At 55.1% G+C, this 27,825-nt stretch overlaps 1 protein-coding gene across 1 annotated transcript in view; it reads right to left on the minus strand.

The window, feature by feature from the left end:
* Positions 1–27,825, minus strand: part of LOC140396817 (adhesion G protein-coupled receptor A2-like) — a 300,618-nt gene that overhangs the window by 23,825 nt on the left and 248,968 nt on the right. Inside the window, 4 exon segments of the mRNA XM_072485571.1 lie at positions 424–573; positions 2,478–2,676; positions 25,328–25,492; positions 26,111–26,324. Of these exon segments, the coding sequence (XP_072341672.1) occupies positions 424–573; positions 2,478–2,676; positions 25,328–25,492; positions 26,111–26,324 (728 nt within the window).

The raw sequence follows: 27,825 nt of genomic DNA on the forward strand, positions 1-27,825 counted from the left end.
CAATTGCTCCTCAGATTCCATTCTCTTCACTTCTCTCTCTGTGCGTTGGTCTATTCCAGTTTTGTTCACTCTCTCTGTGAAGAGGAACCTTCTCCATCCCATTAACAGAGGCCTTTGATACTAACTCAGCCCGACCCCGGCACTAGGACCGTACCCCTGTGTCTCGGTGAGCAGTTCGGGACCCAGAATGCCAGGTGCCGTGTCGCTCATGTCCAGTTTGACCACAATCTCCCAGTTCCCAGCCCAATCTTCGCAATGTGGTTCCTGCAAAGCGTGATTTCCCGAATCAGAGGCTGCGCGACAACTGAAACGTTCTTTTCTGTATTTGTGTTCTGGTCACAAATGCTGGAAACAAGCTGTCAGCTTTCCGGAAAGAGAACAATGGTGAACAAAAACAAGACGCAGATGTTTGAAATACATTACCTCATGGATCTCATCCGAGAAGCTGATAAACTTCTCAATCATCTGCGCAACGTAAATTACATCCACCATATCCAGGAAATGAGCCGCCTCGACCGTGTAGTCAAGCAGTTGTCGAGCCAGGGTGAGGGCATTAGTGTTGTTAATGGGCATCTACAGACCCAGGAGAGAGAGGGAGAGAGAGCACTAATCAGAGTAAAGAGAATTCCCACAAAAATCAATACAAAATCATTACCGTGATTATCAACATGTCCACACAATAAACTCCATTTCGTCAGACACACAAATGATCCCTTTGATCTCCACTGTCTCCATCAAACACTCCCAGGACAGGTACAGCACGGGGTTAGATACAGAGTAAAGCTCCCTCTACACTGTCCCCATCAAACACTCCCAGGACAGGTACAGCACGGGGTTAGATACAGAGTAAAGCTCCCTCTACACTGTCCCCATCAAACACTCCCAGCACAGGTACAGCACGGGGTTAGATACAGAGTAAAGCTCCCTCTACACTGTCCCCATCAAACACTCCCAGCACAGGTACAGCGCGGGGTTAGATACAGAGTAAAGCTCCCTCTATACTGTCTCCATCAAACACTCCCAGGACAGGTATAGCACGGGGTTAGATACAGAGTAAAGCTCCCTCTACACTGTCCCCATCAAACACTCCCAGGACAGGTATAGCACGGGGCTAGATACAGAGTAAAGCTCCCTCTACACTGTCCCCATCAAACACTCCCAGGACAGGTACAGCACGGGGTTAGATACAGAGTAAAGCTCCCCCTACACTGTCCCCATCAAACACTCCCAGGACAGGTACAGCACGGGGTTAGATACAGAGTAAAGCTCCCTCTACACTGCCCCCATCAAACACTCCCAGGACAGGTACAGCACGGGGTTAGATACAGAGTAAAGCTCCCTCTACACTGTCCCCATCAAACACTCCCAGCACAGGTACAGCACGGGGCTCGATACAGAGTAAAGCTCCCTCTATACTGTCTCCATCAAACACTCCCAGGACAGGTACAGCACGGGGTTAGATACAGAGTAAAGCTCCCTCTACACTGTCCCCATCAAACACTCCCAGGACAGGTACAGCACGGGGTTAGATACAGAGTAAAGCTCCCCCTACACTGTCCCCATCAAACACTCCCAGGACAGGTACAGCACGGGGTTAGATACAGAGTAAAGCTCCCTCTACACTGCCCCCATCAAACACTCCCAGGACAGGTACAGCACGGGGTTAGATACAGAGTAAAGCTCCCTCTACACTGCCCCCATCAAACACTCCCAGGACAGGTACAGCACGGGGCTCGATACAGAGTAAAGCTCCCTCTACACTGTCCCCACCAAACACTCCCAGGACAGGTACAGCACGGGGTTAGATACAGAGTAAAGCTCCCTCTACACTGCCCCCATCAAACACTCCCAGGACAGGTACAGCACAGGGCTGGATACAGAGTAAAGCTCCCTCTACACTGTCCCCATCAAACACTCCCAGCACAGGTACAGCACGGGGCTAGATACAGAGTAAAGCTCCCTCTACACTGTCCCCATCAAACACTCCCAGGACAGGTACAGCACGGGGTTAGATACAGAGTAAAGCTCCCTCTACACTGTCCCCATCAAACACTCCCAGGACAGGTAGAGCACGGGGTTAGATACAGAGTAAAGCTCCCTCTACACTGTCCCCATCAAACACTCCCAGGACAGGTACAGCACGGGGTTAGATGCAGAGTAAAGCTCCCTCTACACTGTCCCCATCAAACACTCCCAGGACAGGTAGAGCACGGGGTTAGATACAGAGTAAAGCTCCCTCTACACAGCATTGACCAGTCCCAGAGTCACAGCATTGTAGTGCCCTGTGTTGGAAGTGTTGATGGATTCTGCCTGTTGTATTCATGTTCTCAGTAGCAGTAACTGGAGGAATGTCAGGGATGTCACATTGATGCAGAGTAAATTCCAACCAACATCACCAACAATACGTGTCATGGTGGAGGAGGAATTTCTAACTCCAGTGAAAGGTTGTGTGTGGACTCAGGTCTTGACGGACTCACCAGTATGAAGGTGTACAGAACCCTGGTGTAGTCGTTGGTGTAGAGACACTCTGAATAATCGGCGTCTTCCCACTTTCCCGAGCGGTCACACTTGCGGAACGTTTTCTTCTCCGCCGACGCTGCGCTGAGTGAGCTGGAGGGGTAAGGATACTGCAGACAGGGTTGGTAAGCCACGATTCCAGCCAAGGTCCGAGGCCACCTGGTGAGGAAACAACAACTCCAATGTTCACAACACGTTCGATCGAGACTGAGTGGGTGTCGCTGGACGCTGCCCACCCTCAAACCCCCCCTCCGCCACCCTGCCCCCAAACCCCCACCCCGCCCCCAAACCCCCCCTCCCCCACCCTGCCCCCAAACCCCCACCCCGCCCCCAAACCCCCCCTCCCCCACCCTGCCCCCAAACCCGTCCTCCGCCACCCTGCCCCCAAACCCCCCCGCCACCCTGCCCCCAAACCCCCCCACCCCCGCCCCACCCCCAAACCCCCCCTCCGCCACCCTGCCCCCAAACCCCTCCTCCGCCACCCTGCCCCCAAACCCCCCCACCACCCTGCCCCCAAACCCCCCCACCCCGCCCCACCCCCAAACCCCCCCTCCGCCACCCTGCCCCCAAACCCCTCCTCCGCCACCCTGCCCCCAAACCCCCCCACCCCCGCCCCGCTCCCAAACCCCCCCACCCCCGCCCCCAAAACCCCCCTCTGCCACCCTGCCCCCAAACCTCTCCTCGGCACCCCTGCCCCCAAACCCCCCCGTCACCCTGCCCCCAAACTCCCATCTGCCACCCCGCCCCCAAACCCCCCCTCCGCCACCCTGCCCCCAAAGCCCCCCACCCCCGCCCCGCCACCAAACCCCCCCTCCGCCACCCTGCCCCCAAACCCCCCCTCCGCCACCCTGCCCCCAAACCCCCCCTCCGCCACCCTGCCCCCAAACCCCCCCTCCGCCACCCTACCCCCAAACCCCTCCTCCGCCACCCTGCCCCCAAACCCCCCCACCCCCGCCCCGCTCCCAAACCCCCCCACCCCCGCCCCCAAAACCCCCCTCTGCCACCCTGCCCCCAAACCTCTCCTCGGCACCCCTGCCCCCAAACCCCCCCGTCACCCTGCCCCCAAACTCCCATCTGCCACCCCGCCCCCAAACCCCCCCTCCGCCACCCTGCCCCCAAAGCCCCCCACCCCCGCCCCGCCACCAAACCCCCCCTCCGCCAACCTGCCCCCAAACCCCCCCTCCGCCACCCTGCCCCCAAACCCCCCCTCCGCCACCCTGCCCCCAAACCCCCCCTCCGCCACCCTGCCCCCAAACCCCCCCTCCGCCACCCTACCCCCAAACCCCCCCTCTGCCACCCTGCCCCCAAACCCCCCCTCCGCCACCCTGCCCCCAAACCCCCCCTCCGCCACCCTGCCCCCAAACCCCCCCTCCGCCACCCTGCCCCCAAACCCCCCCTCCGCCACCCTGCCCCCAAACCCCCCCTCCGCCACCCTACCCCCAAACCCCCCCTCTGCCACCCTGCCCCCAAACCCCTCCTCCGCCACCCTGCCCCCAAACCCCTCCTCCGCCACCCTGCCCCCAAACCCCCCCTCCGCCACCCTGCCCCCAAACACCCCCTCCGCCACCCTGCCCCCAAACCCCACCTCTGCCACCCTGCCCCCAAACACCCCCTCCGCCACCTGCCCCCAAACCTCCCCTCTGCCACCCTACCCCCAAACCCCCCCTCCGCCACCCTGCCCCCAAACCCCCCCTCTGCCACCCTGCCCCCAAACCCCACCGCCACCCTGCCCCCAAACCCCCCCTCCGCCACCCTGCCCCCAAACACCCCCTCCGCCACCCTGCCCCCAAACCCCACCTCCGCCACCCTGCCCCCAAACCCCCCCTCTGCCACCCTGCCCCCAAACCCCCCCACCTCCGCCACCCTGCCCCCAAACCCCCCCTCCGCCACCCTGCCCCCAAACCCCCCCACCTCCGCCACCCTGCCCCCAAACCCCCCCTCCGCCACCTGCCCCCAAACCCCCCCTCCGCCACCCTGCCCCCAAACCCCCCTCCGCCACCTGCCCCCAAACCTCCCCTCTGCCACCCTGCCCCTAAACCCCTCCTCCGCCACCCTGCCCCCAAACCCCTCCTCCGCCACCTGCCCCCAAACCTCCCCTCTGCCACCCTGCCCCCAAACCCCCCCTCAGCCACCTGCCCCCAAACCTCCCCTCTGCCACCCTGCCCCCAAACCCCTCCTCCGCCACCCTGCCCCCAAACCCCCCCTCCGCCACCCTGCCATCAAACCCCCCCGCCACCCTGCCCCCAAACTACCCTCCGCCACCCTGCCCCCAAACCCCCCCTCCGCCACCCTGCCCCCAAACCCCCCCACCCCCGCCCCGCCCCCAAACCCCCCTCCGCCACCCCGCTCCCAAACCCCCCCTCCGCCACCCTGCCCCCAAACCCCCCCTCCGCCACCCTGCCCCCAAACCCCCCCTCCGCCACCCTGCCCCCAAACCCCCCCTCCGCCACCCTGCCCCCAAACCCCCCCTCTGCCACCCTGCCCCCAAACCCCCCTTCTGCCACCCTGCCCCCAAACCCCCCCTCAGCCACCTGCCCCCAAACCTCCCCTCTGCCACCCTGCCCCCAAACCCCTCCTCCGCCACCCTGCCCCCAAACCCCCCCTCCGCCACCCTGCCATCAAACCCCCCCGCCACCCTGCCCCCAAACTACCCTCCGCCACCCTGCCCCCAAACCCCCCCTCCGCCACCCTGCCCCCAAACCCCCCCACCCCCGCCCCGCCCCCAAACCCCCCTCCGCCACCCCGCTCCCAAACCCCCCCTCCGCCACCCTGCCCCCAAACCCCCCCTCCGCCACCCTGCCCCCAAACCCCCCCTCCGCCACCCTGCCCCCAAACCCCCCCTCCGCCACCCTGCCCCCAAACCCCCCCTCTGCCACCCTGCCCCCAAACCCCCCTTCTGCCACCCTGCCCCCAAACCCCCCCTCCGCCACCCTGCCCCCAAACCCCCCCTCCGCCACCCTGCCCCCAAACCCCCCCTCCGCCACCCTGCCCCCAAACCCCCCCTCTGCCACCCTGCCCCCAAACCCCCCCTCTGTCACCCTACCCCCAAACCCCCCCTCTGCCACGCTGCCCCCAAACCCCCCCTCTGCCACCCTGCCCCCAAACCCCACCTCTGCCACCCTGCCCCCAAACACCCCCTCTGCCACCCACCCCCCAAACCCCACCTCTGCCACCCTGCCCCCAAACCCCCCTCTGCCACCCACCCCCCAAACCTCCCCTCTGCCACCCTGCCCCCAAACCCCCCCTCTGCCACCCTACCCCCAAACCCCCCCTCTGCCACCCTGCCCCCAAACCCCCCCTCTGCCACCCTACCCCCAAACCCCCCCTCTGCCACCCTGCCCCCAAACACCCCCTCTGTCACCCTACCCCCAAACCCCCCTCTGTCACCCTACCCCCAAACCCCCCCTCTGCCACGCTGCCCCCAAACCCCCCCTCTGCCACCCTGCCCCCAAACCCCACCTCTGCCACCCTGCCCCCAAACACCCCCTCTGCCACCCACCCCCCAAACCCCACCTCTGCCACCCTACCCCCAAACCCCCCCTCTGCCACACTGCCCCCAAACCCCTCCTCCGCCACCCTGCCCCCAAACCCCTCCTCCGCCACCCTGCCCCCAAACCCCCCGCCACCCTGCCCCCAAACACCCCCTCCGCCACCCTGCCCCCAAACCCCACCTCTGCCACCCTGCCCCCAAACACCCCCTCCGCCACCTGCCCCCAAACCTCCCCTCTGCCACCCTACCCCCAAACCCCCCCTCCGCCACCCTGCCCCCAAACCCCCCCTCTGCCACCCTGCCCCCAAACCCCACCACCACCCTGCCCCCAAACCCCCCCTCCGCCACCCTGCCCCCAAACCCCCCCTCCGCCACCCTGCCCCCAAACCCCACCTCCGCCACCCTGCCCCCAAACCCCCCCTCTGCCACCCTGCCCCCAAACCCCCCCACCTCCGCCACCCTGCCCCCAAACCCCCCCTCCGCCACCCTGCCCCCAAACCCCCCCACCTCCGCCACCCTGCCCCCAAACCCCCCCTCCGCCACCTGCCCCCAAACCCCCCCTCCGCCACCCTGCCCCCAAACCCCCCTCCGCCACCTGCCCCCAAACCTCCCCTCTGCCACCCTGCCCCTAAACCCCTCCTCCGCCACCCTGCCCCCAAACCCCTCCTCCGCCACCTGCCCCCAAACCTCCCCTCTGCCACCCTGCCCCCAAACCCCCCCTCAGCCACCTGCCCCCAAACCTCCCCTCTGCCACCCTGCCCCCAAACCCCTCCTCCGCCACCCTGCCCCCAAACCCCCCCTCCGCCACCCTGCCATCAAACCCCCCCGCCACCCTGCCCCCAAACCCCCCCTCCGCCACCCTGCCCCCAAACCCCCCCTCCGCCACCCTGCCCCCAAACCCCCCCACCCCCGCCCCGCCCCCAAACCCCCCTCCGCCACCCCGCCCCCAAACCCCCCCTCCGCCACCCTGCCCCCAAACCCCCCCTCCGCCACCCTGCCCCCAAACCCCCCCTCCGCCACCCTGCCCCCAAACCCCCCCTCTGCCACCCTGCCCCCAAACCCCCCTTCTGCCACCCTGCCCCCAAACCCCCCCTCCGCCACCCTGCCCCCAAACCCCCCCTCCGCCACCCTGCCCCCAAACCCCCCCTCCGCCACCCTGCCCCCAAACCCCCCCTCTGCCACCCTGCCCCCAAACCCCCCCTCTGTCACCCTACCCCCAAACCCCCCCTCTGCCACGCTGCCCCCAAACCCCCCCTCTGCCACCCTGCCCCCAAACCCCACCTCTGCCACCCTGCCCCCAAACACCCCCTCTGCCACCCACCCCCCAAACCCCACCTCTGCCACCCTGCCCCCAAACCCCCCCTCTGCCACCCACCCCCCAAACCTCCCCTCTGCCACCCTGCCCCGAAACCCCCCCTCTGCCACCCTACCCCCAAACCCCCCCTCTGCCACCCTGCCCCCAAACACCCCCTCTGTCACCCTACCCCCAAACCCCCCCTCTGCCACGCTGCCCCCAAACCCCCCCTCTGCCACCCTGCCCCCAAACCCCACCTCTGCCACCCTGCCCCCAAACACCCCCTCTGCCACCCACCCCCCAAACCCCACCTCTGCCACCCTGCCCCCAAACCCCCCCTCTGCCACCCACCCCCCAAACCTCCCCTCTGCCACCGTGCCCCCAAACCCCCCTCTGCCACCCTGCCCCCAATCCCCCCTCTGCCACCCTGCCCCCAACCACCCCTCTGCCACCCTGCCCCCAAACCCCCCTATGCCCCCAAACCCCCCCTCTGCCCCCAAACCCCCCCTCTGCCACCCTGCCCCCAAATCCCCCCTCTGCCACCTCCCCCCCCAACAGTATTCTGCTAAATCTACCCCATACCCTCTCCAAGGTCAGAATGTCCTTTCTGAGGAGTGGGGCCCGAAACTGAATGCAGTTTCTCCAGATGGGCTCCGAATTGGGGCTCTGTGAAGCTGCTACCCCATTCCCTCGCCCCGACGGACCTGCGGATGCTGGCGAGGACCCGCGCTTGGACAGGGTTATGATGCCCTCCAGAGTTGAATGGCCGTCTGCTGCTGACACCGACAGTCTGGACAGAGCTGCTCTTTGTGTGAGTGGAGGTTCAGACATGGTGTGCGTGTGTTTTGGGCACAGGGAGCATCGGCCAGCAGAGGGAGCTCTCCACCCACTGGGCATTCCTCGGCAGGGCAGAGACTGCAGGCTTCCACATCCAATCGGTCCCTCAACAGGCAAGGAGCTCCAGTGAGACCACCAAATGATAAGTGTGTAGTAATAATACGGGGTCGGCAGCAGAGTGGGTTTGGCATCATGGTGCTGACTGAAAGGGCAATATTTTTATCACGGAACTTGTGTATTGCTGAGAAAATACATCTTCTCGAAGCTTTGTATCCAGCACTCATCAGGTCAATTCGCATGAATACCAGCGTCAGGGACAACAACAACTTTTACCCCTGTGATTGGCCCAATGAGTGCGAGACAAAAAGCTTTGACAAAATGTTCTTGTTTCCAGCGATACTCAGACTGTGATTACTGTTCAGCAGATATGTTGAAAGGAACTTTTCAAACAGTTCAGTTTGGGGAAGCAAGATGATGTCTTGGATGTTGTTCACAGACCGGCCCTGGAAATTGGTCTCTGAGTCCAAGGCTGTCATGGGTGATTTGTTACGTTGTAGGTGCAACATAAGCGGCTTCCTTGTGGGGCACTTGACAAAGGAAGGTTCAGACGTGGAGATAACTTCAACACGTTTATTAAACTATTTACACTTCTATTACTCGGTTCGCCACTACTGCTAATCCTACTATAGCTACCCAGACTGACTAACCAGTTGCTGCAATCCACGTGGTGGGTGTAATATTGAATCAACCCTGTCTCTGTCCTCACTGACTGTCTCCACTGGAAAGAGGCAGATCATGTGTGTGGTGTCCTTTATATATGGGTTGGTGTAATGCCCCCCTGTGGTCGTGTCACCTCCGTGTGTATCGTGAATGTCCATTGGTCACGTCCTATCTACTTGATCTATTGGTTGAGTGTGTGTGTGAGATGTTTCTGGTGCTCCCTCTAGTGTCTAGCTAGCCTACATACATTTACATTGGTGCACAACACCACAATGGAGGGTTGGCAACGGGTGCTGTGAGTCAACACCAGACCGATTATTACTGCCAATAAATTGTCCCATTTTCGATGGGTCGGTGCAGATTCGATGGGCCGAATGGCCTCCTTCTGCACTGTAAATTCCATGTTTTCCCGGCACCCATTGGACGACCAGGGGGAAGATTGAAAGGGAAAATGTCGTCCGGTTTTGGGTGTTTCCCAACGGCCACGTTGGGGAGATCGTCGCCTGCGTTCAACGGCACTTACTGCCAAAAATGAGCCCCCACAAGATTCTCGACATTACTGGCTCCCTCGTTGTCTGATTCGCCCGATTCGTGCCTCAGCTGCTCGGCCTAACGAGGGGGAGTTGCTTTTAAACGCTCCCGCCCCACTCAATCCCAGTCAACACACAAAGATGGCAGCTCACCCGTGCCTCGCATTGGGGAGGTCAACCTCACATCGACGCTGTAGGTAAGAGAGGCGGGGAGGTCGGAGGACCCGCAGCGGGGGGAGGCTGTCGGTGAGGGCAGTGTGACAAGGACGTCATCCAATGTCAGATAAAGACCAACGGCCTTCACTGAGCTCCCCCCCCCACTTCCAGGAGGGGGTATCCATGACATTCCAGTGACGGCCAGGCCGATTGGAGGAGTCCCAAAGGCTTCAGGCGCACAAGGTGATGCTGACAATGCCTGGCACCGAGGCCAACCTGCCAGGGGGATGACTGCAGTGGGAAGCCTGGAGCACGTCAGCATCCTGAGTGGTGGTGTCCAAGGCATGGTTCAGTCTCTGAGGGTCGTGTCCCAGGCGCAGGTGGACATTGCTGAGGCATCCCAGAGCATGGCCTGAGGACCATCACTGAGGACAGCGACACCATGGTACAGACAATGGGGAGCAGCCAGGACAGCCAGAGCCAGATGAGTCAGAGGCCCCTGGAGCTCACTCCAGCTGCCCCTCCATCGGATGGAGTCCCCCAGGGCCCACGGGCACCGACAGGGAGGAGGAAGCACTGGAGTAAACCGAAGGCCGGCCACCAAGGAAACCATGGCGATGTCCAGTTCTTCAGAATCCCCCTTCCTGACCCCGGTACAGTGACTCCAGTGACCCCGGTACAGTGACCCCAGTACAGTGACCCCGGTACAGTGACCCCGGTACAGTGACTCCAGTGACCCCGGTACAGTGACTCCAGTGACCCCGGTACAGTGACCCCGGTACAGTGACTCCAGTGACCCCGGTACAGTGACTCCAGTGACCCCGGTACAGTGACCCCGGTACAGTGACCCCGGTACAGTGACTCCAGTGACCCCGGTACAGTGACCCCGGTACAGTGACCCCGGTACAGTGACCCCGGTACAGTGACCCCAGTGACCCCGGTACAGTGACTCCAGTGACCCCGGTACAGTGACCCCGGTAGAGTGACCCCGGTACAGTGACCCCGGTACAGTGACCCCGGTACAGTGACCCCGGTACAGTGACTCCAGTGACCCCGGTACAGTGACCCCGGTACAGTGACCCCGGTACAGTGACCCCGGTACAGTGACCCCGGTACAGTGACTCCAGTGACCCCGGTACAGTGACCCCGGTACAGTGACTCCAGTGACCCCGGTACAGTGACCCCGGTACAGTGACCCCGGTACAGTGACTCCAGTGACCCCGGTACAGTGACTCCAGTGACCCCGGTACAGTGACCCCGGTACAGTGACTCCAGTGACCCCGGTACAGTGACCCCGGTACAGTGACCCCGGTACAGTGACTCCAGTGACCCCGGTACAGTGACCCCGGTACAGTGAATCCAGTGACCCCGGTACAGTGACTCCAGTGACCCCGGTACAGTGACCCCGGTACAGTGACTCCAGTGACCCCGGTACAGTGACCCCGGTACAGTGAATCCAGTGACCCCGGTACAGTGACTCCAGTGACCTCGGTACAGTGACCCCGGTACAGTGATGCCAGTGACCCCGGTACAGTGACTCCAGTGACCCCGGTACAGTGACCCCGGTACAGTGATGCCAGTGACCCCGGTACAGTGACCCCGGTACAGTGATGCCAGTGACCCCGGTACAGTGACCCCAGTACAGTGACCCCGGTACAGTGACCCCAGTACAGTGACCCCGGTACAGTGATGCCAGTGACCCCGGTACAGTGACCCCGGTACAGTGACCCCGGTACAGTGACCCCGGTACAGTGACTCCAGTGACCCGCGGTACATGACGTCAGTGACCCCGGTACAGTGACTCCAGCGACCCCGGTACAGTGACCCCGGTACAGTGACCCCGGGACAGTGACCCCGGTACAGTGACGCCAGTGACCCCGGTACAGTGACTCCAGTGACCCCGGTACAGTGACTCCAGTGACCCCGGTACAGTGACCCCGGTACAGTGACTCCAGTGACCCCGGTACAGTGACCCTGGTACAGTGACGCCAGTGACCCCGGTACAGTGACCCCGGTACAGTGACCCCGGTACAGTGACGCCAGTGACCCCGGTACAGTGACTCCAGTGACCCCGGTACAGTGACTCCAGTGACCCCGGTACAGTGACTCCAGTGACCCCGGTACAGTGACCCCGGTACAGTGACGCCAGTGACCCCGGTACAGTGACGCCAGTGACCCCGGTACAGTGACCCCGGTACAGTGACTCCAGTGACCCCGGTACAGTGACGCCAGTGACCCCGGTACAGTGACTCCAGTACAGTGACCCCGGTACAGTGACCCCGGTACAGTGACCCCGGTACAGTGACCCCGGTACAGTGACGCCAGTGACCCCGGTACAGTGACTCCAGTGACCCCGGTACAGTGACCCCGGTACAGTGACTCCAGTGACCCCGGTACAGTGACTCCAGTGACCCCGGTACAGTGACCCCGGTACAGTGACGCCAGTGACCCCGGTGCAGTGACTCCAGTGACCCCGGAACAGTGACGCCAGTGACCCCGGTACAGTGACGCCAGTCACCCCGGTACAGTGACTCCAGTGACCCCGGTACAGTGACCCTGGTACAGTGATGCCAGTGACCCCGGTACAGTGACTCCAGTGACCCCGGTACAGTGACCCCGGTACAGTGATGCCAGTGACCCTGGTACAGTGACTCCAGTGACCCCGGTACAGTAACCACGGTACAGCGATGCCAGTGACCCTGGTACAGTGACGCCAGTGACCCCATGCAGTGACTCTGGTACAGTGACGCCAGTGACCCCGGAACAGTGACGCCAGTGACACCGGTACAGTGACCCCGGTACAGTGATGCCAGTGACCCTGGTACAGTGACGCCAGTGACCCCATGCAGTGACTCCAGTGACTCTGGTACAGTGACGCCAGTGACCCCGGAACAGTGACGCCAGTGACACCGGTACAGTGACCCCGGTACAGTGACGCCAGTGACCCCGGTACAGTGACACCGGTACAGTGACCTTGGTACAGAGACGGCAGTGACCCCGGTACAGTGACTCCAGTGACCCCGGTACAGTGACGGCAGTGACCCCGGTACAGTGACGCCAGTGACCCCGGTACAGTGACGCCAGTGACCCCGGTACAGTGACCCCGGTACAGTGACTCCAGTGACCCCGGTACAGTGACGCCAGTGACCCCGTTACAGTGACCCCGGTACAGTGACTCCAGTGACCCCGGTACAGTGACCCCGGTACAGTGACCCCGGTACAGTGACCCCGGTACAGTGATACCAGTGACCCCGGTACAGTGACCCCGGTACAGTGATGCCAGTGACCCCATTTCAGAGGGTATTTCAGAGTTAACCACATTGCTGTGGGTCTGGAGTCACAGGTAGGCCAGACCAGGTAAGGACGGCAGATTTCCTTCCCTAAAAGGACATTAGTGAACCAGATGGGTTTTTACGACAATCAACATCCTGGGGGTTACCATTGATCAGAAACTGAACTGGACCCAGACACATTAATACTGTGGCTACCAGAGCAGGTCAGAGACTGGGAATCCTACAGCGAGTAACTCACCTCCTGACCCCCCAAAGCCTGTCCACCATCTACACGGCACAAGTCAGGAGTGTGATGGAATACTCTCCACTTGCCTGGATGAGCGCGGCTCCAACAACACTCAAGAAGCTCGACACCATCCAGGACAAAGCAGCCCCGCTTGATTGCTCCCCTTCCACAAACATTCACTCCCTCCCCCACCAACGCACAGCGGCAGCCGTGTGTCCCATCTACAAGATGCACTGCAGTAACTCACCAAGGCTCCTCAGGCAGCACCTTCCAAACCCACGACCGCCACCATCTAGAAGGACAAGAGCAGCAGATACCTGGGAACCCCACCACCTGGAGGTTCCCCTCCAAGTCACTCACCACCCTGACTGGGAAATATATCGGCCGTTCCTTCACTGTCGCTGGGGCAACATCCTGGAGCTCCCTCCCTCACAGCACAGTGGCTGTACCTACACCACACCCTGGAACTCCCTCCCTAACAGCACAGTGGATGTACCTACACCACACCCTGGAACTCCCTCCCTAACAGCACAGTGGGTGTACCTACACCACATCCTGGAACTCCCTCCCTAACAGCACAGTGGGTATACCTACACCACACCCTGGAACTCCCTCCCTAACAGCACAGTGGGTGTACCTACACCACATCCTGGAACTCCCTCCCTAACAGCACAGCGGCTGTACCTACACCACATCCTGGAACTCCCTCCCTAACAGCACAGCGGCTGTACCTACACCACATCCTGGAGCTCCCTCCCTCACAGCACAGTGGCTGTACCTACACCACATCCTGGAACTCCCTCCCTAACAGCACAGTGGGTATACCTACCCCACATCCTGGAACTCCCTCCCTAACAGCACAGTGGGTATACCTCCACCACACACTGGAACTCCCTCCCTAACAGCACAGTGGATGTACCTACACCACACCCTGGAACTCCTTCCCTAACAGCACAGTGGATGTACCTACACCACATCCTGGAACTCCCTCCCTAACAGCACAGTGGATGTACTTACACCACATCCTGGAACTCCCTCCCTAACAGCACAGTGGGTGTACCTACACCACATCCTGGAACTCTGTCCCTAACAGCACAGTGGGTGTACCTACACCACATCCTGGAACTCCCTCCCTAACAGCACAGTGGGTGTACCTACACCATACCCTGGAACTCCCTCCCTAACAGCACAGTGGGTGTACCTACACCACATCCTGGAACTCCCTCCCTAACAGCACAGTGGGTGTACCTACACCACACCCTGGAACTCCCTCCCTAACAGCACAGTGGGTGTACCTACACCACACCCTGGAACTCCCTCCCTAACAGCACAGTGGGTGTACCTACACCACTCCCTGGAACTCCCTCCCTAACAGCACAGTGGGTGTACCTACACCACATCCTGGAACTCCCTCCCTAACAGCACAGTGGGTGTACCTACACCACATCCTGGAACTCCCTCCCTAACAGCACAGTGGATGTACCTACACCACACCCTGGAATTCCTTCCCTAACAGCACAGTGGATGTACCTACACCACATCCTGGAACTCCCTCCCTAACAGCACAGTGGATGTACTTACACCACATCCTGGAACTCCCTCCCTAACAGCACAGTGGGTGTACCTACACCACATCCTGGAACTCTGTCCCTAACAGCACAGTGGGTGTACCTACACCACATCCTGGAACTCCCTCCCTAACAGCACAGTGGGTGTACCGACACCATACCCTGGAACTCCCTCCCTAACAGCACAGTGGGTGTACCTACACCACATCCTGGAACTCCCTCCCTAACAGCACAGTGGGTGTACCTGCACCACACCCTGGAACTCCCTCCCTAACAGCACAGTGGGTGTACCTACACCACACCCTGGAACTCCCTCCCTAACAGCACAGTGGGTGTACCTACACCACTCCCTGGAACTCCCTCCCTAACAGCACAGTGGGTGTACCTACACCACATCCTGGAACTCCCTCCCTAACAGCACAGTGGGTGTACCTACACCACATCCTGGAACTCCCTCCCTAACAGCACAGTGGATGTACCTACACCACACCCTGGAACTCCCTCCCTAACAGCACAGTGGGTGTACCTACACCACACCCTGGAACTCCCTCCCTAACAGCACAGTGGGTGTACATACACCACATCCTGGAACTCCCTCCCTAACAGCACAGTGGGTGTACCTACACCACATCCTGGAACTCCCTCCCTAACAGCACAGTGGCTGTACCTACACCACACCCTGGAACTCCCTCCCTAACAGCACAGTGGATGTACCTACACCACATGTACTTCAGCGGTTCAAGAAGGCAGCTCTCCACCACCTTCGGAAGGGATGGGCGATAAATTGAGGGAGCGGAACCCCTTCCTGTTGATATCGGGCCCTCCCTGATGCCCTCCTGCCCGCAGTGTGAAATGCACAGTATCGATGGCCTGCCCTGGGCCTGGGGCATGGCAGCGATGGCAGTGAATTCTGCAGCCTGGTGGGCCTGGTGCAGCTGGAAGATGATCTGGTTGGCTGCCTGGGCACACGGAGCCATAATCTCCTGGATCGTGGGCGGATGACTGTGATGTGCCACACACATCCCCGCTCTAGCCCTGGAATGACGAGGTGGCCTAAAGGTTCAGGGCTGCAGCAAGCTTCACAGTCACTGGCAGGAGGGGTCCTCCTCCTCCACACGCTTCCACCAGGATGTGACACAGGTGCCGCCCTGTCCCCCTCCTGAGATACAGTCCTCTGCGTCACATGGTGTCCTTCAGCTCAATGAATGACCAATGAAGCCTCATCCCTGGTCCCCTCTTCCGACACCTCCTCAGCCCAAAGGACGGCCGGGTTTTCAGGGTGCGGGCAGTCGCTGCCCGTGCAGTGCTGCCTCCGGCCTGTCTTAGCGTGGCTGCCGTCTCGTCCCTCTGGCCACAAGCAACGTGAGGGCAGCCTCCACAGGATCAGCTCCAGCACACATCGTTTTATCTGGGAGGAACGGGAGAAGGAGGCAGACTAACTATCAGTTAGAGCTTCCAACCCGGGACCATCAAATCACCCAGGCCTCCCCACCCTTGGGTGTTCTGCCTTCTCTCAGGGTGCCAACCAGTGAGGTAGTTGTGCTGGCAAACCTCACCCTGCACACTCACCCTCTGGTCAGACCAGGAGCCCCTAGACCCCAGACCTCTGCCGGGAACATGGGGAGGCCGTGCTCAGCTGTCCTCTGCTCAGCTGCACACTCACCCATTGGCCGTGAGAGGATCCCCAGAGCTGAAGCCCAGCTCTTTCCTGTTCGATTGCTGGCAGCTGCCTAAATGGTGCGACGCTCCGAGAGTTCGGACACCAAGTCTGCCGGACGTGCAGCGCGCTAATCATCCTCTGAAACACGCCACCTGTTCCTTTGAGGAGGCACTTGAGAGTTGAGGAGCGTGAAGTGCTCTCCCAGTGAACAAGGCTACTTCCTCATTTCAAATTACCTTCAGCTGTGAAGCTGGAGGCTGCTCACAGTCAAAGGGAGTGAAGAATTTCAGGATAGAAGCCACAGCTGAGCTCTGTCCTGGGGGGGGTTTGGTGGGACGGACAGGCAGCACATGTGGTTGCCCCCGTTATGGGTCTTCACAATATCTAAAGATGGCTTCACAGCCACAAAGCCCCTCCCCCTCCAGCCCAGGGACCACTCCCGACCTGAATCTGATTTCGCCCTCTCCCGCTGTTCACCCAGCCTATCCCAATCCGCGCCGGGTGCAACCCCTGCTAGGGCAGCGAGGGAGGGAGCGTGTGTTCACTTTGGTCAGAACTGCCCCCGTCCTCACCAGAATGGTTGAGGTGCTGTGCGGGGGCCTCAGAAAGAGATGCCAATGATTCACATCCCAAGCCGGTGAAATGTGAGAGAATGACGTGTCAGCCTTGCTTCCGTCAGCCACACTGGCACATCTGAATGAAGAGTTCCTGGGTTCCAGTCCGCAGACGATACGAAGATTGGTGGAGTTGTGGATAGTAAGGAGGGCTGTTGTCGGCTGCAAAGAGACATAGATAGGATGCAGAGCTGGGCTGAGAAGTGGCAGATGGAGTTTAACCCTGAAAAGTGTGAGGTTGTCCATTTTGGAAGGACAAATTTGAATGCGGAATACAGGGTTAACGGTAGAGTTCTTGGCATTGTGGAGGAGCAGAGAGACCTTGGGGTCTATGTTCATACATCTTTGAAAGTTGCCACTCAAGTGGATAGAGCTGTGAAGAAGGCCTATGGTGTGCTCGCGTTCATTAACAGAGGGATTGAATTTAAGAGCCGTGAGGTGATGATGCAGCTGTACAAAACTTTGGTAGGGCCACATTTGGAGTACTGTGTACAGTTCTGGTCGCCTCATTTTAGGAAGGATGTGGAAGCTCTGGAAAAGGTGCAAAGAAGATTTACCAGGATGTTGCCTGGAATGGAGAGTAGGTCTTACGAGGAAAGGTTGAGGGTGCTAGGCCTTTTCTCATTAGAGCGGAGAAGGATGAGGGGCGACTTGATAGAGGTTTATAAGATGATCAGGGGAATAGATAGAGTAGACAGTCAGAGACTTTTTCCCCGGGTGGAACACACCATTACAAGGGGACATAAATTTAAGGTGAAAGGTGGAAGATATAGGAGGGATATCAGAGGTAGGTTCTTTACCCAGAGAGTAGTGGGGGCATGGAATGCACTGCCTGTGGAAGTAGTTGAGTCGGAAACATTAGGGACCTTCAAGCAGCTATTGGATAGGTACATGGATGACGGTAAAATGATATAGTGTAGATTTATTTGTTCTTAAGGGCAGCACGGTAGCATTGTGGATAGCACAATTGCTTCACAGCTCCATGGTCCCAGGTTCGATTCCGGCTTGGGTCATTGTCTGTGCGGAGTCTGCACGTCCTCCCCGTGTCTGCGTGGGTTTCCTCCGGGTGCTCCGGTTTCCTCCCACAGTCCAAAGATGTGTGGGTTAGGTGAATTGGCCAATGATAAATTGCCCTTAATGTCCAAATTGCCCTTGGTGTTGGGTGTAGGTGTTGAGTTTGGGTATGGTGCTCTTTCCAAGAGCCGGTGCAGACTCAAAGGGCCGAATGGCCTCCTTCTGCACTGTAAATTCAATGATAATCTATGATTAATCTTGGACAAAGGTTCGGCACAACATCGTGGGCCGAAGGGCCTGTTCTGTGCTGTATTTTCTATGTTCTATGTTCACCGGCACGAACAGAAAATCAAGGCCAACATTCCCCTGTCCATTTATCTGCAGGATCACAGCCTGGGCCCTGCCTGTTACTGCACTGTAACACATTGCGTGATAGCTCCGTTAAACAGCTGGGCCTGTTGAATTATTAAAAAGCTGATGAAAATCAGAGCCGGCCTCCCTCCCCCACCGTATCACGCTGGGCCCTATCCTCCCTTCCAGCACCCCCCCCCCCCCCCTCAGAGTGATGGCTCACTCCTAAAAAATTCCCAGCACTCACGAGTTCAATTGTAAAAATTAAAAAATGCAAAGCAAAAGGATATTTTTCTCCCGCTTGGAGTGGAGTTTTATTGGAAACAATCGGCATGTTTAATCCCCCCCCCACCGGCCTACCTGCTGCATTACTGCCTGGCCTTTTGAATATTTCAAATATTCCATACCCTACCTCAGCCTGGGCCCCTGGCTTAATTCAAACCACATTGGCTCCATGGAGATGTGATTTTCAATGAGGGGAAGCCTGTGTAGCAGTTTGGCCTCCGTGCTTTCTTCTGCGGCTAGTTACATTCCGACACCTATTACTCCCGGCCCAGGGAGATTTACCAGCGCCATTTGAGAGCGCCTCTTTTACCACATGCCCTGTTAAAGTGTACCCTGTGAATGCATCCCCTGAATCGCGCTCCTTAGCCCTTTCTACGCCTCTCAGCCACCACGCGGTGGTCACCTCCATCAGAAGGTCCATGTGTGAGTCCTTCTACATCGATTCACACAGCTAACCCATCCTGACAGCCCTTCGGTAGTGAGGGAGTGCTGATTAAACCCAGACCCCCGCCTTCTCTCTCATGGTTTAAAACAGCGTTTCCCTACCTGTGGCCTGAGAGTATTGCAGGTGGACAGTGGGAAAAACAATCAATTATGGGTACCTTGTATATCATAATCGATGTGACATTATTATTCACAATGTAATGTCCTTGATCAACATCCCTGTGTAACACATTCCACAACGTGAGTGTGCATCGTAAACTATTACAAAGAGCTGTGTTTTTAATACCCATTGATACAGAAGTTTGACTCCAGCCAACCATCGGCTTTGCAAAAAGTAATGTTTAAAATGGCTTGTGTACGCTGTGGTCGACAGAAGCTTTTATTGATCATCTGTGGTTCGCGTAAGGGAAAATGTTGGGACCCGCTGGTTTAAGAGATCACTGTTTGAAGGAAGGGGAGTTTCCACAGGGATCCTGCAGCTCACGTCAATCCCTTCCATTACTACAACACACCGAGGTCCAGAGACGATGGGCAGAATGGCCTCCTTCTGAGTCTGTCACAACTCGGTGATAATAAGGCGTCAAACTGGCCAACGTTTCTCTCACATTACAACAGTGCCTACAAATCGGAAGCCCTTCATTGGTCAGAAAGCACTTGGGTCATCCCCCGAGGGTGTACAAAAATCAAATGTAACCTTTGAATAAATCCAGTTTGGAAATAAAAGCTGATTGTCCCACTTTCTCAATGCAATCCTCCAAACGTGGGATAGGATAAGAGTCCGTTCTTGTAACTGCATTCACCTTTCTATAGTCCACACACAACTGTTGGGTACCGTCTGGTTTAGGTACCATCACTATGGGTGAGCTCCATTGGCTGCAACCCACTTCAATTATGCCATTCTTCAGCATACTCTCAATCTCTCTGTTAACCTGTACCAATTTTCAAGAGTTAAGTCTATATGGATGTTGTTTGACAGGAACAGCATTTCCCACATCTACATCATGTATAGCCATTTTAGTACTTCCCAATTTATCTCTACAAACTTGCCCACGTGATATCAATAACTCTTTCAGGTCAGTTCGTTTTTCCTCTGGAAGGTAACTCAACAATTTAATCCAATTTTTAAGAACATCCTCATTTTCCAATTTAATTTGAAGTATGTCAAATTCACAGTCATTTGGATTTGGTTCGTCACTTTGAGTTAGAATCATTAAAACCTCCTCCTTTTTCTCTCCTTCCCTTTCAAAGTACCTTTTAAGCATATTCACATGACACACTCGGTGAGTCTTCCTTCTATCTGGTGTTTTTAAAAATAAATTTAGAGTACCCAATTCATTTTTTCCAATTAAGGGGCAATTTAGCGTGGCCAATCCACCCACCCTGCACATCTTTCGGTTGTGGGGGTGAGACCCACACAAACACGGGGAGAATGTGCAAACTCCACACGGACACTGACCCAGAGCCGGGATCGAACCCGGGACCTCGGCGCCGTGAGGCAACAGGGCTAACCCACTGCGCCACCGTGCTGCCCTCTATCTGGTGTTTTTACCATATAATTCACCTCACTTAATTTACTTTCAATCTGATAAGGTCCACAAAACCTAGCTTTTAAAGGTTCACCTGCCACTGGTAACAACACTAAAACTTTATCTCCACTGGCAAAACTACGAACTTTGGATTTCTTGTCCGCTACCCGTTTCATCACATTTTGGGCAACTTTTAAATGTTCTCTAGCCAATTCACCTGCTCTATTTAATCGTTCCCTAAAATTTGACACGTAATCCAATAGCGTAATTTCCGATTTCTCACCCACCAATTTTTCCTTAATCAATTCATGACCAAAAGTTAGTTCAAAAGGACTGAATTTGGTAGACTCATTAGGTGCATCCCTAATTGCAAACAATACGAATGGAATTCCTTTATCCCAATCCTCCGGATAATATTGACAATATGTCCTCAACATTGTCTTTAATGTCTGATGCCACCTTTCTAACGCTCCCTGCGATTCTGGATGGTACGCAGTTGATTTAAATTGTTTTATTCCTAAGCTATCCATAACTTTTTTGAATAACCTGGAGGTAAAATTTGATCCTTGATCCATTTGTATTTCTGTGGGTAGTCCATATCTAGTAAAGAATTTAAGTAACTCCTCCACAATCTTTTTAGCTGTAATATTACGTACTGGAATGGCCTCTAGAAACCTAGTAGACACATCCATTATAGTCAAAAAATATTGATTCCCACTTTTTGTTTTAGGAAGCGGTCCTACGCAATCAATTAGGACCCTTGTAAAAGGTTCCTCAAATGCTGGAATGGGTATTAAGGGCGCTGGTTTTATCGCTGCTTGAGGTTTCCCTATCACTTGACATGTGTGACATGATTGACAAAATTTAACTACATCTTTATGTAGTCCAGGCCAATAAAAATGTTTCTGGATTTTAGCTTGAGTTTTCCTTATCCCCAAATGACCTCCCACTGGTACTTCATGTGCCACTCGCAACACCTCCTTTCTATACCCTACCGGCAATACTACTTGATGAACTTCTGCCCACTTTTCATCCGCCTGCATATGTAAAGGTCTCCATTTTCTCATCAAGACATCACTTTTACGGAAATAACACTCTGGTATACACTCAGATTCCTCTTCCGTATATGCTTTCTGATACATCCGTTTTATTTCTATATCTTTTTGTTGTAACTCTGTCAATTTTCCTGAACTAAAAATATCCGCCTCATCCTCCACCTGTTCTTGTTCTTTTGCAACCATCTGATCAAAAATCGTTTCTGATAATTGCACTTCAACTTCATCTTCACTCTTTGATTTCTCCTCTTGTTTTAACCTGTGACTTTGCAACCTTGTTACTACACAATCCTGAAAAATCCCAGGATATTCGTCCTTCAACACTTCAGTTGTCTGATTTTCCATGGCTTATCAACCACAGTAGGTATCACTCCCACCTGCGATCCAGCTATATCATTACCCAAGATAAACTGTATTCCTGGACAAGATAGTTTCTCCATTACCCCTACGACCACTTCACCACTCTTCACTGGATTTTCCAACCTTACCTTAGATAATGGAACACTGCTTCTCTCACCCTGAATTCCACATATTACCACTTTTTCTGGCAACATTCTTCCCAAACTACATAACTTCTCATCTCTTACTATTAAAGATTGACGAGCTCCCGTACCTCTTAAAATTGTGACTTCTTTACCTGCTCCTCCTGATACACATGAGTAAACTTTACCCACACAAGTAAATTCTTTAAAGAGATCTGGCACCTTCTTATCAATCACCTCTTGATCAGGCTGGACAATCTTTTGCACCTCCTTCGCTTCACTTGGGCTTTCCTTTACCACTTTAACAAACCCCACTGTCTTATCCTATTTTACCACATCAGCCTTCCCAGTGCTTATCTTCAATCACCAACACTGTGACTTTACATGGCCTAGTTTATTACAGTGAAAACATTTGACATTTTTCATTTCTTTTCCACCCTCCTGGATTTCTTTTTTAATCTGAGGTACACTCTCTTTATTGTCTCCCATCAGATCACTTTTACCTTCACCACTTGAGTATTTCTCATGTCCCCAGTTTCTATCCCTCATAGGCTGAAACTGATGTCAGAAACCAAGCTTTGATTTATGAACTAATTCATAATCATCTGCCATTTCAGCTGCTAATCTCGCAGTTTTAACCCTCTGCTCTTCCACATGAGTTCTCACTACATCAGGAATTTAATTTTTAAACTCCTCCAAAAGTATAATTTCTCTGAGAGCTTCATACGTTTGGTCTATTTTCAAAGCCCTTATCCACCTATCAAAATTACTCTGTTTGATCCTTTCAAACTCCATGTATGTTTGACCAAATTCTTTCCTTAAATTTCTAAACCTTTGTCTGCAAGCTGCAGGCACTAGTTCATAAGCACCTAAGATGGATTTTTTCACCTCCTCATACGACCCAGATACCTCCTCCGGTAGTGATGCAAACACTTCACTAGCCCGATCTATCAGCTTTTTTGAATCAGTAATACCCATATGTCCTGTGGCCATTTCATTTGCTTAGCTACCTTCTCAAATGAAATGAAAAAAGCTTCCACCTCCTTCTCGTCAAACCTTGGCAATGCTTGGACATATTTAAATAGATTCCCGCCAAACCTTCGACTTTGACGCTCTTTCTCACTATCCTCATCGCTATCATCCATATGTACGTTTCCCTTTACGTCTGCCAATTTTAACTGACTGTCACGTTTCATGGCCATTTTCTGAAGTTCAAACTCTCTCTCTTTATCTTTTTCCCTGATCTGTATCTCCCTCTCCTTTTTTTTTATTCTGCTAGGGCTATTCTTTCTTTTCTCCTTTCTTCTCTCTCCTTTTCTTTTTCCTCTCTGTCTCTTTCTCTTTCCGTTCTCTCTCTTTTTCCTCTCAAGCTGCTTTAATTCTTTCTCATGTTCAAGTTGCTTAATCTGCAACTGGATCTTTGCCATTTCTAATGAGTCAGACTGTATCCCAGGCAACTTTAAATGCTTAGCCACTGCCATAATTACCTCATCTTTTCACATTTTGTCAAGTAATGTTAACTGCAATGTTTTTGCCAAATCTAACAGTCTGCTTTTAGTCTCTGTCCATAAGGTACTGCGTGTGACCATCTCCACCCCCAAAAGCGTCTGAGCCTCTGAAAGAGCCATTGTCCACAACACACTCCCTACTTAAACTGAAATACCACACCTGAAAAGCAACCACATATGCTCACCCCTCACTGTCTTTAAGTTCACTAAGCCAATCCAATAGATAGACTTTTATCCCGGACGAGCCCCAATTTGTTATGAGCCAAGGTTTAGAGAATCCCAAAGTGTAGCCTGGAGTTCACCTGACCCACAACTTTTAATAGATTGTGGTATGGGGAGCACACGGCCCACTCTACAGGTGTGGTGCGGCAGAAATGGAAAAGTATTTTTAAAGCAAAACAATGTTTATTCAATGAACTCAAGTTAACCTTTTTAAAACATAGTGAACATTTTAGCAACCATCAATTCAAATACAACCCCCAAAGAATACAACACTAAATAATCCTTAATAACTTCCCAAACAACATCCAGGAAACAAAAGAAACACCTTTTAACAGAAGCACATTAGGTTTACATTCACTACTGAGAACATTTATAATTCTGAATTCACCAAATGTTCAAGAGATAGTCTTTTCATGGCAGAGAGATCAACAGTACACCCGCTCTGTCTGGCTTCAGCTCCAACACTGAAAACAAAACTAACACACACCCTGCAGCAAACAGCCTAAAACGCAAGTAAAAAGCTGACAGACAGCCCAGCTCCACCCACTCTCTGACATCACTGATAAACACACATTTCTTAAAGGTACTCTCACATGACGCCAGTAAAGCTGGTGTTTATTGCTCTGAAATGGTGGCAGTGGTTGTTGAACTGATGATTGCCAATTGAAGCAGTCAAAAGACTTTGTTCAGTTACTTCAGGAAATAGTTATATTTCAACCACATTGACTGAAGAGCGCTGAGCAAGTGCCATGATGACATGGTGATGGATATGGTCATCTGTGTCAGTTCTCAAACAATTCTACTCTCTGTTCAAACATTCATCGGGATCATAGGATTCCTACAGTGCAGAAGGAGGCCATTCGGCTCATCGACTCTGCACCGACCCTCTGAAAGAACCGCCTACCTAGGCCCACTGCCCCTGCCCTATCCCCGTAACATTACCTAACTGTACATCTTTGGACTGTGGGAGGAAACCGGAGCACCCGGAGGAAACCCACGCAGACACGGGGAGAGCGTGCAGACTCCGCACAGACAGTGACCCAAGCCGGAATCGAACCCGGGTCCCTGGAGCTGTGAGGCAGCAATGCTAACCACTGTGTCACCCTCTCAAATAGATCAACACTCAGGGAGTACATGTTTATGCAGCCTTCCACGCATGGTTTAACTCTTTAAGTTATTCTTAAAGTTTCTCTTCCTGGAATTTCCTTGCCACCTTTTTCTGAAGGAGAAGCACCTCTCAGTTAGTGAGGCTGTGAACAGAGACCCAGACGTGTTTGGAACACTAAGAGTGACTAGTGAAAGGCAGGGAGCCCAAATCATAATACACAGCATTCGCAAATAATAGTCTAATAAACTCATCGCTCACGTGAAACATCAGACAAAGATACAGAAATTAGACCTAAACATGCAAATTAAAGGTGATTGGATTGAGAAGATACAACCTCTGCCCAGGGGCATATTTTGTTTAGTGTGTAAAACGCATTAGACACGATTGCAAACAACTTTCCGACTCACTCAAAACATCTTTCACTGACCTAAAGTCCCCTCTGTTGTTGATGACCTGTTCGGTCTGACAGTACGCTGCAGATGTGTCCAGAACCACAATATCCACTTTCCTGGATGCGTTGCCCCGTGACGTTGTGATGACACATTCCCACTCCCCACTGGCAAGGAGGTAAATGTTTGAGAGGATCAGCTCGCTGCAAGGCACAAGGACAACGGTCAGTTGCATCAGATGGAGACCTTGCAAAGACAGGCGAGTTTATTTCAGCTAGTCTGCATTCCCACTAGTTACAGATTGTATGGAGACAGGGGTCAATGGAGTTGGAGGCTAAGGCAGGGCGGGGTGAATGGAAGGACTGATCCCCGGTGGGAGTTGGCTTTCCCAGTTACTGATGAGTAATGAGCTGGCGTGTCCGGTACCTGGTCTGTGGAGGGAGTTAGCGTGTCCATTGTGGAGTTGGTGTTCTGAGTATCTGCTCCATTAGAGCTAGTGTGCTGAGATGATGCCTTTTGAGGACATAAGGAGCAGGAGTGGGCCATTCAGCCCCTCGATCCCGCTCCGCCATTTTATACGATCATGGCTCATCCCATTCTGGCCTCAACTCCACCGTCCTGCCCGTTCTCCAGAACCCTTCAACCCATTACCCATTAAAAATCTGTCTAACTCCTCCTGAAATTTACTCAATGTGCCAGCATGCGTACTCTGGGGTAGCGAATTACACAGGTTCACAACCCTTTGGAGGAGTAATTTTTGCTCAACTCTGTTCTAAATCTGCTGCACCCCCCTCTTATCATGAAAGATATGCTGGGAATACCTGGATATCAGGGTGCAGTCGTGAATCAGGCTCTCCACAATGATCAGGCCGCCTTTTTCCTCCGACTCCATGAGGATGCTGTTGTGGTACCAGAGGACCCTGGTGCTGTTGTCCAGGTAGGTCGCAGTGCACAGGAAGGGCAGCCGGTCACCCTGGAAAACCACTTGCCGAAGGGAAGGAATCAGCTGCAGAATCGGCAGCTCCAACGGCCCATCTGCAACACACACAGAATTCAGCAATTCATTCACCTGTCACACATTGTCACCTTCTGGCCGCACAGCTGGGGCACCTTCCAGCCCAGCCAGCCAGCCCATTGTACCATTAAACCCTCTCACTGCTCGTCCCCACCTTCTCTCTGCCAAGTCCCTCCTCCCCGGTGTCATTCTGGTGAATCTCCTCTGCACCTCAGCCCTGCATTGGCTGAATTAACGATTTGTCAAAGTTCAACCGAACTTGCTTCTGAACTCTGTGCCACTATTCACAAGGACAGGGATCTCATTCCGTTCCCAAGTTCTCTCTTAAACACCTGGCCAGGATTCAAACAGGAGCTTCTTATCAGGTAGGCAAACCTCACTCAGAAGGTTTCCTCTCCGTCCAAATTCATAGAATCACAGAATTTACAGCGCAGAAGGGGACCATTCGGCCCATCGAGTCTGCACCGGCCCTTGGAAAGAGCACCCTACTTAAGCCCACGCCTCCACCCTATCCCCTTAACCCAGTAACCCCACCTAACCTTTTTGGACATGAAGGGCAATTTATCACGGCCAATCCCCTAACCTGCACATCTTTGGACTGTGGGAGGAAACCGGAGCACCCGGAGGAAACCCACGCACACACGGGGAGAACGTGCAGACTCCGCACAGACAGTGACCCAAGCCGGGAATCGAACCTGGGACCCTGGAGCTGTGAAGCAACTGTGATAACCACTCTGCTACCCTGCTGCCCATAATTGATGCTCCCGGCCATCTTGTACACCCTGCCTCAGGCTGCAGATGATGGACCAAACCTATGGACTACGTCGCTGAGTTTTTGGGGGGGCGGTTTGAAGCAAGCAACCTCTTGAGATGCAATGGTTTGAAGTCAAAATGCCAACGTTACTTTCAGAAAGCTAGCTCAGGGTCAGTGGGCCAAATGGCCTTCGTCTGTTCTGTATGTTCCCGAGATTCCAATAACTGGACAGTTCCGTCACGAACAGTTTGCTCCGAAATTGCCATCAATGGTCACTTGATTTCTGCAACAATTGGCAAACCGTCCAAAAGCGCGTCTCATAGTGCCATCCGGTGGACAGAGCCTGCAACTGCACCGTGACAGTTGACGTGGCATTATTCAAAACAGAAATTGCCGACAACGCAATTTACAACGGGAACTGCACCATTCAGTGTCTGGGGAAATCCGAACCAATCCTGTGGTGGCCAGGAAGCATGGTTCATTTCATCTTAGCAATGATTGTGGAGGAACTGCAGACAGCGTTAAACCCTTTGGCCCAGTGAACCCAAACCCTCCATGTGAACAAACATTGAGCTCAGAATCCAGGCTGACACTCCCAGTGCCGGGACTGAGGGACTGCTGCACTGTCTCCTCCCACAGTCCAAAGATGTGCAGGTTGGGAGGGTTGGCCGTGCTAAGTTGCCCCTTGGTGTCCAATGGTTAGGTGGGGTCAGAGCGATAGGGCGGGGAGTGGACCCAGGTAGGGTGCTCTTTCCAAGGGCCGGTGC

This window comes from Scyliorhinus torazame, chromosome 20, assembly GCF_047496885.1.
Source record: "Scyliorhinus torazame isolate Kashiwa2021f chromosome 20, sScyTor2.1, whole genome shotgun sequence".
Taxonomy (NCBI): Eukaryota; Metazoa; Chordata; class Chondrichthyes; order Carcharhiniformes; family Scyliorhinidae; genus Scyliorhinus; species Scyliorhinus torazame.